Source organism: Pseudochaenichthys georgianus, chromosome 9 (assembly GCF_902827115.2).
Source record: "Pseudochaenichthys georgianus chromosome 9, fPseGeo1.2, whole genome shotgun sequence".
In the NCBI taxonomy this organism is placed as follows: Eukaryota; Metazoa; Chordata; class Actinopteri; order Perciformes; family Channichthyidae; genus Pseudochaenichthys; species Pseudochaenichthys georgianus.
The window spans coordinates 6,615,137-6,629,098 of NC_047511.1; the positions used below are offsets into that span (position 1 = coordinate 6,615,137).

General features: G+C 44.3%; 1 protein-coding gene across 2 annotated transcripts in view; it reads right to left on the minus strand.

Moving 5' to 3' along the window:
* abca2 (ATP-binding cassette, sub-family A (ABC1), member 2) overlaps nt 1-8,517 on the minus strand; it is a 150,443-nt gene extending 141,926 nt beyond the window's left edge. For both annotated transcript variants that reach the window (XM_034091098.1, XM_034091097.1), the window contains exon 1: nt 8,210-8,517. In XM_034091098.1, the coding sequence (XP_033946989.1) occupies nt 8,210-8,275 (66 nt within the window). In that variant the 5' untranslated portion in view covers nt 8,276-8,517. The remainder of the gene's footprint in view (nt 1-8,209) is intronic.
* Nucleotides 8,518-13,962: the final 5,445 nt, after the last annotated feature.

Sequence of the window (13,962 nt, forward strand, 5' to 3'; positions counted from 1 at the left end):
ACCATGAATTGAAGTATTTTTACTAGGGCTCTTTTTTTTTAACGCCACTAATTATTTTAACACGATTAACACATGTGCATTTTTTGTCCTCGGCCGCCCCGTAGTTTCAGAGCGCATCAAGTTTAAAATACCATCTATACAATCCAAGCACGCTGCTGATGCCGACAGCCCCGCTCCTGCCGCCCGCTTGCAGGAAACCACACTTGAAAGTGTTCGGGGGAGACGCCTGGACACGTCTACGAGCAGCAAACTTTCAACAAAGATCGCTAAATGGGTGGCGACAGCTTGCAGGCCAATTCACATTAGCCGCATTCACACTGCGGTACTTTTCCCACAAAGGTTCATGCGAACTTAGTTCATGAGAACTCTTTAGTTCGCATGAACTAAGTACAGATCGCGTTCACACCAGAAAAAGTCCCTGGGGGTGGATTAGGCAAATGAAGCCGCTGACGTCACTTCTTCTTCTTCTGCTTTGGGTTTACTGGCAGGCCGCAACCCACTTCACGGCGTATACTGCCGCCCAAAGTCCCCGGCCGGAAGTCCCCGGAGTTGGGGAAGGCTTCAGTATAAGCTGCTGGAAGTCCCAGCGGCTTCTACTGAAGCCTTCCGAGTAAATCGCCAGAACGCCGACACCTCCTCATCTCCACCGCTCACATGTTTTATTTTGTGTTGCCATAAGTTAGTCTCTCTGCGTTTCTGCGCTGGGCTAATGCTAATAATGCTAATGCGAGGATAATAAAATGGCGGCTTCACAAAACTTTTTGGGAGTTTTACGGGGCGTGGTTTGCAATTCGCCCAGCTAATCAGGAATATAGCTCTTTTCTCAAAAAAGAGCCGCTCGAAAGTCCCTGCTTTCTAGCAGGGACTTTCGAGGGGGTAATAAGGTTCGCATGAACTACTTTTAGTACCGCCTCTTTTTGGTGTGAACGCGATCATGAACTAAGTTCGCATGAACCTTTGTGGGAAAAGTACCGCAGTGTGAACGCGGCTATTGTGGAGGACGAGGGGCTGCGTGATATAGCTCGGGTCGCACCCGACGACTGCACTTATGAATTGCCTTCCAGAGCCACCACTGTGTCGAAAATACACAACTTGTATGAAGTCCAAAAAGCGAAAGTAGAGGAGGATTTAAGAAAGACTCAGCGGACACTATTGGACTTCACTCAGTAATGGCAGTTACCTCGGGGTCACAGCGCATTATTTTGACCCACAGTGGGAACTTCAGTCTCATTGACAGTTATGAAAACAGAGGAGTGGCATTTCGCCGACAACTGTGCCGACACACACACACACACACACACACACACACACACACACACACACACACACACACACACACACACACACACACACACACATATATGGGATTAATGTGATGAGTGCTGACTACATGATTCTGCTCTAATCATCAATAGATGGACAGTGTTAGTGAGGCCAAACCAGGACAGTGTGATTATAAATAGGCAGAAATGTGCAGCTGTTACGATTATTATTACAGAGGCTCCAAAATACATCTCTCCCTCCTCTTTGAGGTTTTCTTTCTGAAGGTAGATGGGCTAAAAATAGTTTCCTCCAACAAACACAAGCCCTACCCAACCCGACCTCTATATCAGGACAGCAGCATTGAAGACAGACCCGCCTCCGTTTTCTAAATATGCAAAATCATCATTCAAATAAACCAGCTAACAGGAAGTAGGATTTTGATGGTAAATAAAAGAGCCTGTGTGGATGTACGGGATTACATATTCATACTCAGAGGGAATCGTTTTTGAAATATTCCCATTAGATTATAGCACACAGGAAATGTCATCTGAAGGACTTTCAGCATATACGTAGGTTTTATCTGAATAACCAACTGAGGGTTGAAGGGCTGTAACAGTTGTTATGTAACCGTGCTGAAGTCCTACTGTCCAGGGGACAATCGAAATAGCATTTCAGACACAAAGACACAGTGACTGGCATTCTTCTGGGACAGCCAAATACCAAAACATATATATCCTAAACGTTTCGTGTTTAAATACGGAACATTTAAAGTGACACTGTACAACACAAGCCCTAGCCTGCAAAATAAATTATAGTGATAATAAATAAGGCAGAAAACAATACCACTCCAAATAAATTGAATTTAGAGGTTGTTTAAAATGGTGCTACGCAAAAACACTCAACGTGTAGAGACATACAGATAGACAAACTTAATATGTATGTTCTATCATAAAAATATCATTTTTAGTGGATTGTTGGGGCAGCAGTGTTTTAGACCGTAGGGACTTGACCTGGCAACCGAAGATCACGGATCGGATTGGACCAAAAAATAACAATAAAGGATGTGGACTGGTAGCTGGACAGGGGCAGGTTCACCTCCTGGGCACTGCCAAGTTGCCCTTGGACCAATCCGCAGAGCACCTCGCACACCAGGATCCCTTGACTAACAGTGATAGGCAAGTTACTTCCAAAATGTAATATATTACTTATTAATAATAATAGATTTAATTTGTTAATTTGTTCGCTTTTACAGGTGCTCAAAGACGCTTTACAGATATAGTGAAGGGAAAAGAAAAGGAAGGAACAAATAAATATAAAGTTGAAGTCAAATAATACAAAAACAATCACACATTAAAAGCCAGATTGAAGAGGTGAGTTTTTGTGAGTGTTTTGAAGGTGGTGAGGTCGGTGCAGTCTCTGATGGGTTGGGGGAGTGAGTTCCAGAGGGAGGGGGGCAGCGACGGAGAAGGCTCTGTCCCCCCAGGTCCGGTGATTGGTGCGGGTGGGGATGGATAGGAGGTTGGCTTCTGATGAGCGGAGGCAGCGGGAAGGGGGAGTGGTGGTGCAGCAGGTCTGTGAGGTAGGGGGGGGTGTGGTGGTGCAGCAGGTCTGTGAGGTAGGGGGGGGGGGGGGGTGGTGGTGCAGCAGGTCTGTGAGGTAGGGGGGGTGTGTGGTGGTGCAGCAGGTCTGTGAGGTAGGGGGGGGTGTGGTGGTGCAGCAGTCTGTGAGGTAGGGGGGGGGGGGTGGTGGTGGCAGCAGGTCTGTGAGGTAGGGGGGGGGTGTGGTGCAGAAGGTCTGTGAGGTAGGGGGGGGGTGTGTGGTGGTGCAGCAGGTCTGTGAGGTAGGGGGGGGGGTGTGGTGGTGCAGCAGGTCTGTGAGGTAGGGGGGTGGTGTGGTGGTGCAGAAGGTCTGTGAGGTAGGGGGGGGGTGCAGCAGGTCTGTGAGGTGGGGGGGGGGGGTGTGTGGTGGTGAAGAAGGTCTGTGAGGTAGAGGGGGGGGGTGATTGTGCAGCAGGTCTGTGAGGTAGGGGGGGGGGTGATTGTGCAGCAGGTCTGTGAGGTAGGGGGGGGGGTGATTGTTGAGGGCTTTGTGGGTAATGAGCAGGACTTTGAAGTTGATTCTTTGACGGACGGGGAGCCAGTGGAGGTTCTGGAGGACGGGAGTGATGTGGTCTCGGGAGCGGGTGTGGGTGAGGAGGCGGGCAGCAGAGTTCTGGATATGTTGCAGATTATTGATTAGGTGGATGGTAGAGGATGCTATTGCAGTAGTGGAGTCGTGAAGTGATGAATGCATGAATCAGGGCTTCAGCAGCAGAGGAGGAGAGTGATGGCGGAGACGGGCAATGTTTTTGAGGTGGAAAAAGGCGGTCCTGGTGATGTTATTATATGTTATTATTATTGTTATATATTACTCTCTTTTGAAAGTAATAAGTTACATTACAATATTACTGTCTCTGAAATGTAATGAGTTACACTACTTTGTAGTTACTTTTGAGTTACTTTCACCAAAATAACCACAAAAGAATGGCTAGGTATTTTAAATGCTAAAATATAGTTTAGTGCAGCTCATTATACATCCAGTGAAGGGCAATGTGGTATAGCATAACAACTGGGTAGGCCCTTAAGGATACTAACAACTTTTATAACACGGCTTAGTTGAATACTCGATTCCAGTGGCAAGCCGTGACTTTTATACCTAGCCCCCCCCCCCCCCCCCCCCGCGGCCAGCATTGAAAATGACTTACGGTACGTCCACACAGCAGCTTCAGAAGAAACTTCCCACCGCTTCCAACGCTTCTCTGCCCATTGACTTTGAATGGGGATGACGTCACTTTGCCTCGCTTTTCCCCGAACTGCATTGTGGGGGAGCGAAGCGAAGATTTCCAGGATGACCAGGATCTCCAGAAATCAAAAGTTGAGCAATGTTCAACTTTTGAAGCTGAGCTGGAAGCGCCAGCCAATCAAACACGTTTATGCAAATCTGACAGTAGAAGCGCTAGCCAATCAAACCGCGTGTAAGCAGGGAGAACCAGACCGCAGTTAATTTCCTCATATTCCAAACGAGAAATTACGGTAGCAAATTACCCAGTTCTTTACGACCAGAACTATTAACGGGATACAAACCGGAGGAACCAGGCATGGAGGGAGGTGGCAGAGACAGTGGGTGGAACTGGTAGGTTTTCGCCTGTTTGGGGAGTTTATATTTATATATATTGCTCGCATAGAATCCCCGGGGTTTTTTGCTTTGTATGTCGGGGGCGGGAGATTCATGTGATTGGTTGTTGGTCGCATTGCTCGCAAAAAATCCCCAAGCTGTCAGACACGCCCAGCTCCAAGGTTTTCAAGATTTTTGAAAAGCTGCTGTGTGGACTTTCTGTTAGGCCTACCTTTGATGATCAAATCACTTAAACACAAAGTCCATCCTCCTGTCCTTTTGGATGAAGCACTTGCTTCAGCTGATCCTTTGCCACTCAATCTTGAAAATGACTCGGTTAATAATTTCGCAAAGATGTCCTCACTATCACTGAAGTGAGCCATCATGAACGAACTTATGCTAATTATAAATCTATTGATCATAAATCTATCGATTAGATTTATGATTCGAAAATAATAAAAGTAGGGTAGACATGTGGATATTATCCGGCTGAACAAAACGTGCATTTATCAAACAGGTTCGTTATCCACAGACCTTATTTCGAGCTATTTTCCAAAATCCTCTGGAGAAATCCCACTGCTTTCTGTCGAGGGAATCCGAGCGAAGCTTACTTCCGGGTTTTAGGACGCGTCACTGCACCACTTGCATAGACCTCACAGCGGGCGGAACCTGTCATAAAGTCCGCGAAAATAAAGCCCGCCCATTTAGAGGGAAGATATGATTGGTCAATTGTACTGTCATTTGACATTACTCTCTCGTTGAGTTACTATAGCTAGCCCTCTGTGAATGTAGAGAGGGACCAACAAGCTCTCCCGTCTTCACAGAACTCGCAGAGACGGCATTTAACCCTTCACATTCCAACAGAAACTGAACAGGCAGATTCGAAGGATTTATTTATTTGGCAATATTATTTTAAATACAATTAAATCAAGTTATTTTGGTAAAACTAATGAAAAATGTAACAACAAAAAAATGTTTTTTTAATGTTTTCAAATATTATTTTTTAGAATATCTTAGGCCCTCACAGAGGGCCTAGAGGGCCCTGACGGCTCGCCACTGCTCGATTCTCGATTCTGTAAATTCTTAACATGTGACACGTTGTTAATCCAGCAGTAGACCACTGTCAAGGATTATGATGAAGGTTGCTAAGGAGGATCAAGAAAGAGAAAGGAAAAGAGGTTAAAAGACGGAGCGCTGGACGTCAGATAAATCACCAGAAGAGGGCAGACAGGAAGTAAACAATAACAGGACACGGAATGGGCTCTGTAGTGTGTTTAGCATATGGCCGTGTACAGGCCCGGTTCCAGAACAAAATGACTCAGGGTGCCTCTGAGGTTACAGGGGGCGCAGCAGTAGCAGGTTTACATGAGCAATAGTGGCCGGCAACAGCAATGAGAAATAGCATTGATGGTCCCAATGAACAGATTATGGCCTTTGTTATGTTTTGAAACCAAGCAAGTGAGAACATTTCAAGTGAGTTAAAAGTGCAATCCTGAAATATCTCATATCGTCCAAAGTGGACTGTGGCAAAGCTTTATCAGTAAAGCTTCAAAGCTGTACTGATAACACAAATGAGAACATATTGTAAATCAAGGCAACTATTATTTGAACCAGCTCATGGTTTGAAATGGCAAACATTGAAAAGCAAAAGTATTATTAAAACCATGTACTAAATCATCACCTTGGTCCCATCATATACTCTGGGAAGAGAATATCTACTGTGCTTGAAAACTGGATCACATCATCATGTGAGGTTGACTTTGTGACCTGGACATCATTTCAGCTGCAACATTAGCTCGTTGATAAGCTTGGGATATGAGATCTTTCTGTAGCCATTCGTGGTGAAGGCATCTGTGCTATTGTATGCATTATTTTTGACCCAACATTTCTACAGGCATGGCAGAATATGGCACTATTTTCACATGAATATTCTAGCCCTTGTCTATTTGTATACCACGAGCTGCAAAATGACCGCCTAACCCCACTGTACAGGCGGGTACTTGTTTAGATCTACCTGGGCAGGCTCTGTTTTGCCGTGGTATCCTGGCTGGCACCTGCGGGCCGCAGAGGGGCGGCGTAGTTTCGGGCGACGAAGACTGCTGCTCCGGGGTTGAGGGCGGCGAGTCAGGCGGGAGTAAGCTAGTGTCCACATGGAGGGTAACGTGATGTCCCCATCTGACCTGTTGCTGCAGTAGATGCAGTGTTGCTGGCGTTTAGTGATGGTTGCTTTAACCATTTTCGTATTTGATTATCCACAGATGTGTGTCACTGCTGTGGAAGCACTTTGGACATGATGCACGCGCAGCGGAGCAGGTCACGCGCACCTGACACAATTTGTTGTTAGTATTTTTCGCTCCGTTCTCTTTTTTGAATAGAGGGTGCACAACATTCAACTGCCCCAAAGATCCCGACGCGAAGCCTGAAGAGTAAACACCAGGTTTACTAATCTACCCGCACAATTTGTCTCTGGTGTCGGAATGTCTCGCTATGTTAGTACATTCTTAAAAACACCATTTTATTTCGGGTTAAAATGTGTTGTAACTGCGTTACTGAGCATTGTAACGGGTAATATATTACCCACATTTCATTAGTAATTGCTGTAACGAAGTAATGTAATATATTACTGTAACTCCGTTACTTTTGTAACGCGTTACACCCAACACTGCTGACAGGGAGTCCCCATTGACTTGCATTGAGCTCTCTGGTTGGTAATAGACGAGTTGGGATCGCGGAGAAATGCTCTCCGCAGACCCATTCTCACAGCGTTATAAACCTTTGTCTTACTCAATATCAAGCCACACTTATTGTTTTTACTTCGGCTGTGAGTGTGTGTGTGCTCAGGATGAGTTTCGCTTGTTCTCGCTGTATCGCCGACCCGGAAACCTGTCCGCTCCTCGCAGCAGCGAGCCTCGCAGCGCCCCGACCAATCAGAGCACACTGGGCTCACAGGGCAGGAGCTCCAACACACATACTATACAGAGATGCTGTTTGAGAAACCAATGTGAGTTTGGAAAATTGCACAATTTAAATCTATTCTAGTAGACCTCAACAATGGAAATATGATCAGTAGAAATGGCCATGACATTGGACCTTTAAAAATCACCGAACTTTGTCTAAATGCTAAATTGAATCAGTGAAATACACCACAGGCTTTTCAAGATGATGTCATAAGGTAGTTATTTCTCAAAACAAAAAAGGATGTTGCCATCTGACAATAACAATAACTAATGTTCTTCCATAAATAGCATGACAGGATATTAATATGTGGTTTCCAGAAATAGCTTGTTATACATGCATTGAGGTTGGTATGGATAGGCTAACTCCATTTGATATTATTTGTGTCCTGTAATCCCATGATTACGACATGAATCAGGCCATTTTGCATCTTGGTATGAATTATACGTTATATTATTATATGTTATTATAAAAACATGATTACATTATGACAACACTCCCTGCAGATACGTGTGTGTTTGCTCACATTGAATCTAATACACACAAACTGAGTTTGCACAGCGCTGCTCACCACACAACAACCTGTTAGACAGTACGGACACACACACAGAGAACACAGGCTGCTTCACACACCGCGAACCTGCGCTTACACCCCCGCCACAGCACCTCACTGCGGGACACCGCCTCGGTGGAGCGCAGGGCTGGAGCCTTAGCTCCCATACCGCTGCGGGGAATCGGGCAGCGGTGCGGGCTTAATCTGCCGACCTGCTTCCCGAACGGAAGAACCAGTTCACTCCCTCAGAACATTTCACCATCTGTGAACACATGCAGGTCTTACCGGCCCCCTCCTCTTCAGAGAGATGTTCTTCCACAGCAGGAGATGGAGCTGATGCAGGAATCCCATGTTCCACCTCTGCTTCAGGCTGTCGTTAAATGGACCAAATCAGCATAACGGTGCCGAAGGGGGCCTATGACTGTTTTAAAGAACCGGGGGATTTCTATCCCGTTCACACGCATCCCGTCCGAACCTGGAATGGTGCTCTCATGTGTGGACCTGGGCTTTTTAAAAATACTAAGTGGTTAGAAGAAATGTTTCATTAGCTAGTGGCGGCCTCTAAAGGTGCTTCGCGTTCCGCCTGTCATCCTCCGGAGCAGGAAACAAGTGGACACAGCCTGACGTGAAGTTACTGCAGTCAGGAAAAGTCCACTTCCGCCCTGGCCTTAAAAAATAAAAGCAGTTTGGTATCAGTGTAATCGCTTTAAAGGAAGCTGTTTAAAAGCTGTTTAAAAGTAACGTGCAGTGGTGGATGTAACGAAGAACATTTACTCAAGTACTGTAGTGAAGTATGATTTTGACATAGGCCTACTTGTATTTTACCTTCCAATTTGTGCTTGGTTATACTTGCACCACTACATTTTTGAGACAAATAAGTACCTAAAACTCCAACACTCAAAGTTACTTTTTACATACAAACACAGATGATGACGCTTTTATGATACAACTAATCTACTTAGTATTTAAAAAACATATACAAGTGGTTTAACATTGACAAACTCCAACATTAAAATGACATGACATGTATTGGTTGGTGATAACAACTGAATTATATCGTTATGAAATACTAAGAAAAAAGCCTAATTATATGTTTGACAATACATTTGCCGGTTACTGTATATATCCGTACTTCTACTCAAGTAACTTTTTCCATTCAGGACTTTTACTTGTAATGCACTATTATAAGATCGTTATATTGTAACTTCCACTCAAGTAAAGGATGTTAGTACTTCTTCCACCTCTGGTGACCAGTCAAAGCCCCCCGATGCACCTACTAGACCATCAGAAATGTTTGAACAGACAGTTCGTATTTATTATTTTTAGTGTTTTGACTTTTTCTATAATAGTGTTTGCTCTGTTGGATACTGAAATCACTCCTTCACACCTCTTTACATAGACAACAGATCAGATTAAATATAGATCACTGCTTTTCATTGCGTTGGCACAGAATGCACTCATTTGCAACACCTTTCAAAAATAATGAAGAGTTCTCTCAATCAAATCCAACCACCACTTTTGCAGTCATTTTTGCTCATTTATACACACCGTTGTAATGTTATTTATATAGTTTGGCCATTAAAATGCTTTTTGATTAGATTTCTGGCGAGAAGTATATTGTACTTTTAGAATCCACGTCCAGTGGATGTGTAGGATCTATAGTTTGATAGATATTACGAAGATGATTTGAGGTCTCGCCAGGAGAACGTGTATGCAGCTTCCATGTAAAGTTAGCGTGGGTGAAAACAGTTTTTCCGGTCTCGAAGTTTTCATAATGAAACCGGATGTATTCCCCTCACTGTCAAATGATTACACAGTGATATCTGCATTACTCATCCACTAAAAAACATCAGTTTATCCTGGTTAATTACACAATATTGATAGGTTTAAATTGTGTATAATGCTTTTGTGTTTTTAATCTTCGATTCGGAGAAACAAATAGTTTTTTTGGAGTTTAGACACTACAGAGTTTCCGAAGACACTATACCCAGAATCCCCAGCTATCGTTTGGGACTACAACATCAGCCTTGCTTTTCAAACCCCGTGATTTGTCATCAAGCCCTGTGATTGGATGTTGGAGTGGCAGTGCGACAAGGTTACGCTGAGCGTCAACAGCTCTTTGAAATGGAATGGAACCACGGCAGACTTTCCAAAACTGGAATTGGACGGGTCCAGCCCAAGCCCCCAGGAAGTGCGCCGGAGTCTGATGAGAATATTCGTTGTGGCCAAACGGTGGTACTACACTTCCTTTAGGTTGCTGGGCCCGGAAACACTTTTTCCCATTGACTTACATTGGGAAAGAGTGGTCTGTAACTCGTTGGATAATTTTTTTAAACTAAATAAACTATCCAGTATGAACACTTGTATAGCCCTTATTAAAAAAATTCGTTCCTCAAGTTGTAAAAATGTGCTAATAATGTTATTCTGCGAGTTATTTCCCTCAGCATTATGAACGCGGCGCATCTAACCCACGGGCCGTGCTGCCCCGGCACGTTCATGTTACGTGTTCAGCAGGATGCACAATAACAACGGACCCTTACTGCCATCCCACGGAGCTAATAATGGATATATTGCACATGTTTGCTGTAATTCATCATTTGTAAAATATTATACTACATGGGCTGTATGATGTAAATCTTGTACCGTAAATGTTGTATTAAATAAAGTTAATATTACCGACGTTAGATTAACGTCCCTGTAGTTTATTATTGCACTAAGAAGCTTATTGCACTGTATATATATATATATATATATATATATATATATACAGTGCAATAATTCTTTCATGCTAAATTAAGCTCTGTTGGATATCACTAGATCCTGTTACAGCGTAATATAAGTACATAACGATTGATGTGTACATTAGCATAATTACTAGCTAGCCGCTAGCTGCTATCTGCTGTTACGTGTACGCAAATTGTTATCCATGTTATAGCATGGACCAGCATGAAGTTCATGGTGGTCCATGCTGGTATAACGGTTTTTGCGCCAGCAGACCAGCATAATGACCAGCAGTCCATGCTGGGGGTCCATGCTGGGTCCCCATGCTAGGGGTCCATGCTGGGGTCCATGCTGGGGTCCATGCTGGTCCACCAGCATAATGACCAGCATGGACCAGCATGGCATATCACATCATAATGTATCATATATCTCCTTATCTGAATCAGCTGAGCCGTGTCCGTGCAACACTCACAGTGTCACATACTGAATGCAGAAGTATTATTTTAAGCAACACATTAAGTTGACGAAACACTCGAGTCAAATGTAATTAAAGTCAGATCGTGTTTTAGACGGGGCAGTGATATCATAAACCTGTTAATGTACGCATGCAAACACTTGTTCTGTTACCAGCTGTATTCACCTTGCAGGTGCAGCTCTGTGGCTTTGATCCTGGATCAAGTGTTTAAGTCATGGATGTTTAAAGTTTAACTTCTTCATATGTCTAATATTATAGTTCACTTTTCATTCAGGAATTATGACGCTGCGCTGTCAGTATGCTTCTCCATGTTTGTGATTGGTCGAATGCTCCAAATACCACCCCTTTCATGTGAACGTGCACCTAACTAGATAGGACACGGCTGGCTTGACTTGATAACCCGCGTCGTAGGACCATTTAGCGAGAGCGCGTATGTTTTGGATTAGGCCAACCGGCTAACTCAAACATATCCAGGTTAGGTTGAACCAGCTTCGTAATACAGGCCCCAGGACATTGAGGCTATACATGTTGTTGTTAATACTTTTTTTTTTAAATATTAAGCTTCTTCTCTATTTGTCCTTGTGATGAAGGTAACTTCGTCACTGTGGACTGACGGCTTCGGACCTTGTAATATTGCACATGTGGTTTAGTTTGAAAGTGTTTCCCCTCCCGTTTTGTCTGTTGCTGTTGATTGTGTGCACCTGGTGCCCTGTGTTGTCTCCTCCCCCCTCACCTGTGTCTTGTTAATTAGTGTGGGTATTTAGGCTCTGCGTTTCCTGTTTTGTTTGGTGTGTGAGATTCCTTGTGGCTGGTGACTGTGCTCACGTGAACAGTGAGATTGAGGCTGTGTCATGTGTCAGTGAGTAATAAATGCATTACAATATTTTATCGTGTTTTTTTCCAAAAAGTGTTTAATTTTGCACCTGTACCAGTCATATTATTTCATCCAGTAGCCTAATTAAACCTCCACCAGAAAACAGTTGAAAATGGCTTTTATGATGTTCCGAGGGATTCGGCGGCTCAGCCTATAAGGTCTAAGCCTCTCGTGCGCACGAGAAAGTTACCGGTGCGCCAAGTAGGAAGAGGAGCGTACAGGAGACAACCGTTTGATTGCAGACTGTTATGTTTATTTTGGGAAATGGCAGTGCACACATTATTTGAGATATATTTCAAACTCGGACTTCATTTTAAGGACATGTCGGCCAGGGGTGTAGAGCTATTTGTTTAAGCACCAGATTGGCAAAACAGGAGAGTCTGTGAACCAGTCTGCTTTCATCTATGAATTCATGTCCGGGACTCTCAGTATCTGATGCCCACAGATGTTTTATAGAAGGAAAACCTCCTTCCCTTCATGAAATGGCTGCAGCATCAGGAGGCAGCGGGACGTGTAACTCCGCCTCTGAGAAGTGCAGCACCAGCGAGTAAAGAGCTGTGCCTTTTTACGCATCGCCTTCACTGTGTTTACCTTCAGCTTTAGAGTGGCCCTTTCTCATTTCATCAAATCCCCCTCCTCGACTCCTCGACTCCTCGGTCCTCCGGTAGTGACCCGGAAATGAATTTCAGCGCGCCATGTTGAAGGACATCTCATTTCTCTAAATGCACTTCGAGGACCGAGGACCGAGGATCGAGCATCGAGGAGGCTCTCTGGAGGAGCTATAACCGAGGATACACTGATGGGTCCTCCACGGTCCTCCACGGCTGCTTCGTGGATGCATTTCCGGCAACAGAGATGTTTCAAAGAATCGTGACACACGGCCGGACTTATCTCAGCCAATGACAGCTCTGCATGCATCCCCTGGATATTATTTTATTAACTGCTTTCATCGCGACGCGATGTTTACAGTGAGAACAGCTGTGAGGTCCGTGCAGAAAGCAGAGCAGTGTGTATAATATATATCACTCAGTAGAACAGGCCTACTCTTTTTGCTTTAGTTTAGTAGATATCTACAAACAAAAAGTCGATATTTTTCTAAAACCATTTAGTGCTTCACAATAAAATACACCAAGGCTGTAGCCTGTTTTAGGAGCTGTGTGTGTGTGTGTGTGTGTGTGTGTGTGTGTGTGTGTGTGTGTGTGCGTGTGTGTGCGTGTGCGTGCGTGTGCGCGCGTGTGCGCGCGCGCATAGATGCAGCGGACAGACAGGTGTCAGTTGGTTTGGTGTCCTCTGCTTACTTTTAATACTTGTAAATAAAACATTTGGCCCGTAATTTATTTCCCTTATTGTAGCGACCAGAGGGGGGGGGGATATATCCAGTCTCTGATAGTGTTACGTTATTATGAGAGTGCTTTGTTTGATTCTGAAATTGTATATATTTATATAAATATATACATATGTGTGCGTGTCCGCATCTGTAGCCATTATTGTCTCATTATACCGCACTGTGAATGAATCAAAGTAAATATATAAGTCGTCATGAACACATCTGTCCATCAGACAGAGGCTGATACATGAAATCAGCCTCTGTCATCATTAATGGACGTCTCTTTAAAATGACCGCTCAGAGGAGAGGAGTTCTCATTTCTCTAACAGCCTGCTGCTTCCCCTCCTCTCTCCTCGGTTCCCCTCCTCGGCTCCTCTGCTCGCATCTCCTGTGGGCGGGACTAAGTATCGAGTATAGGAGTCGAGGAGGGGAGTTAGAGAAATGAGAAAGGGCCAGTGACTGCAGGCTGCTACGTGTTAACCACACACACACTCCCCCCCCCCCCCCCCCCACGTTTTGGTTTAAAATGAATAAGCGTTAATATGTTTTGGGTGCATATTGTTCTAGTATTTGTTCAGGCTATTACATACAATTAGCCTCTGTTGCTACCTGCTGGTTAGTACATATTAAAATCAGTTAAA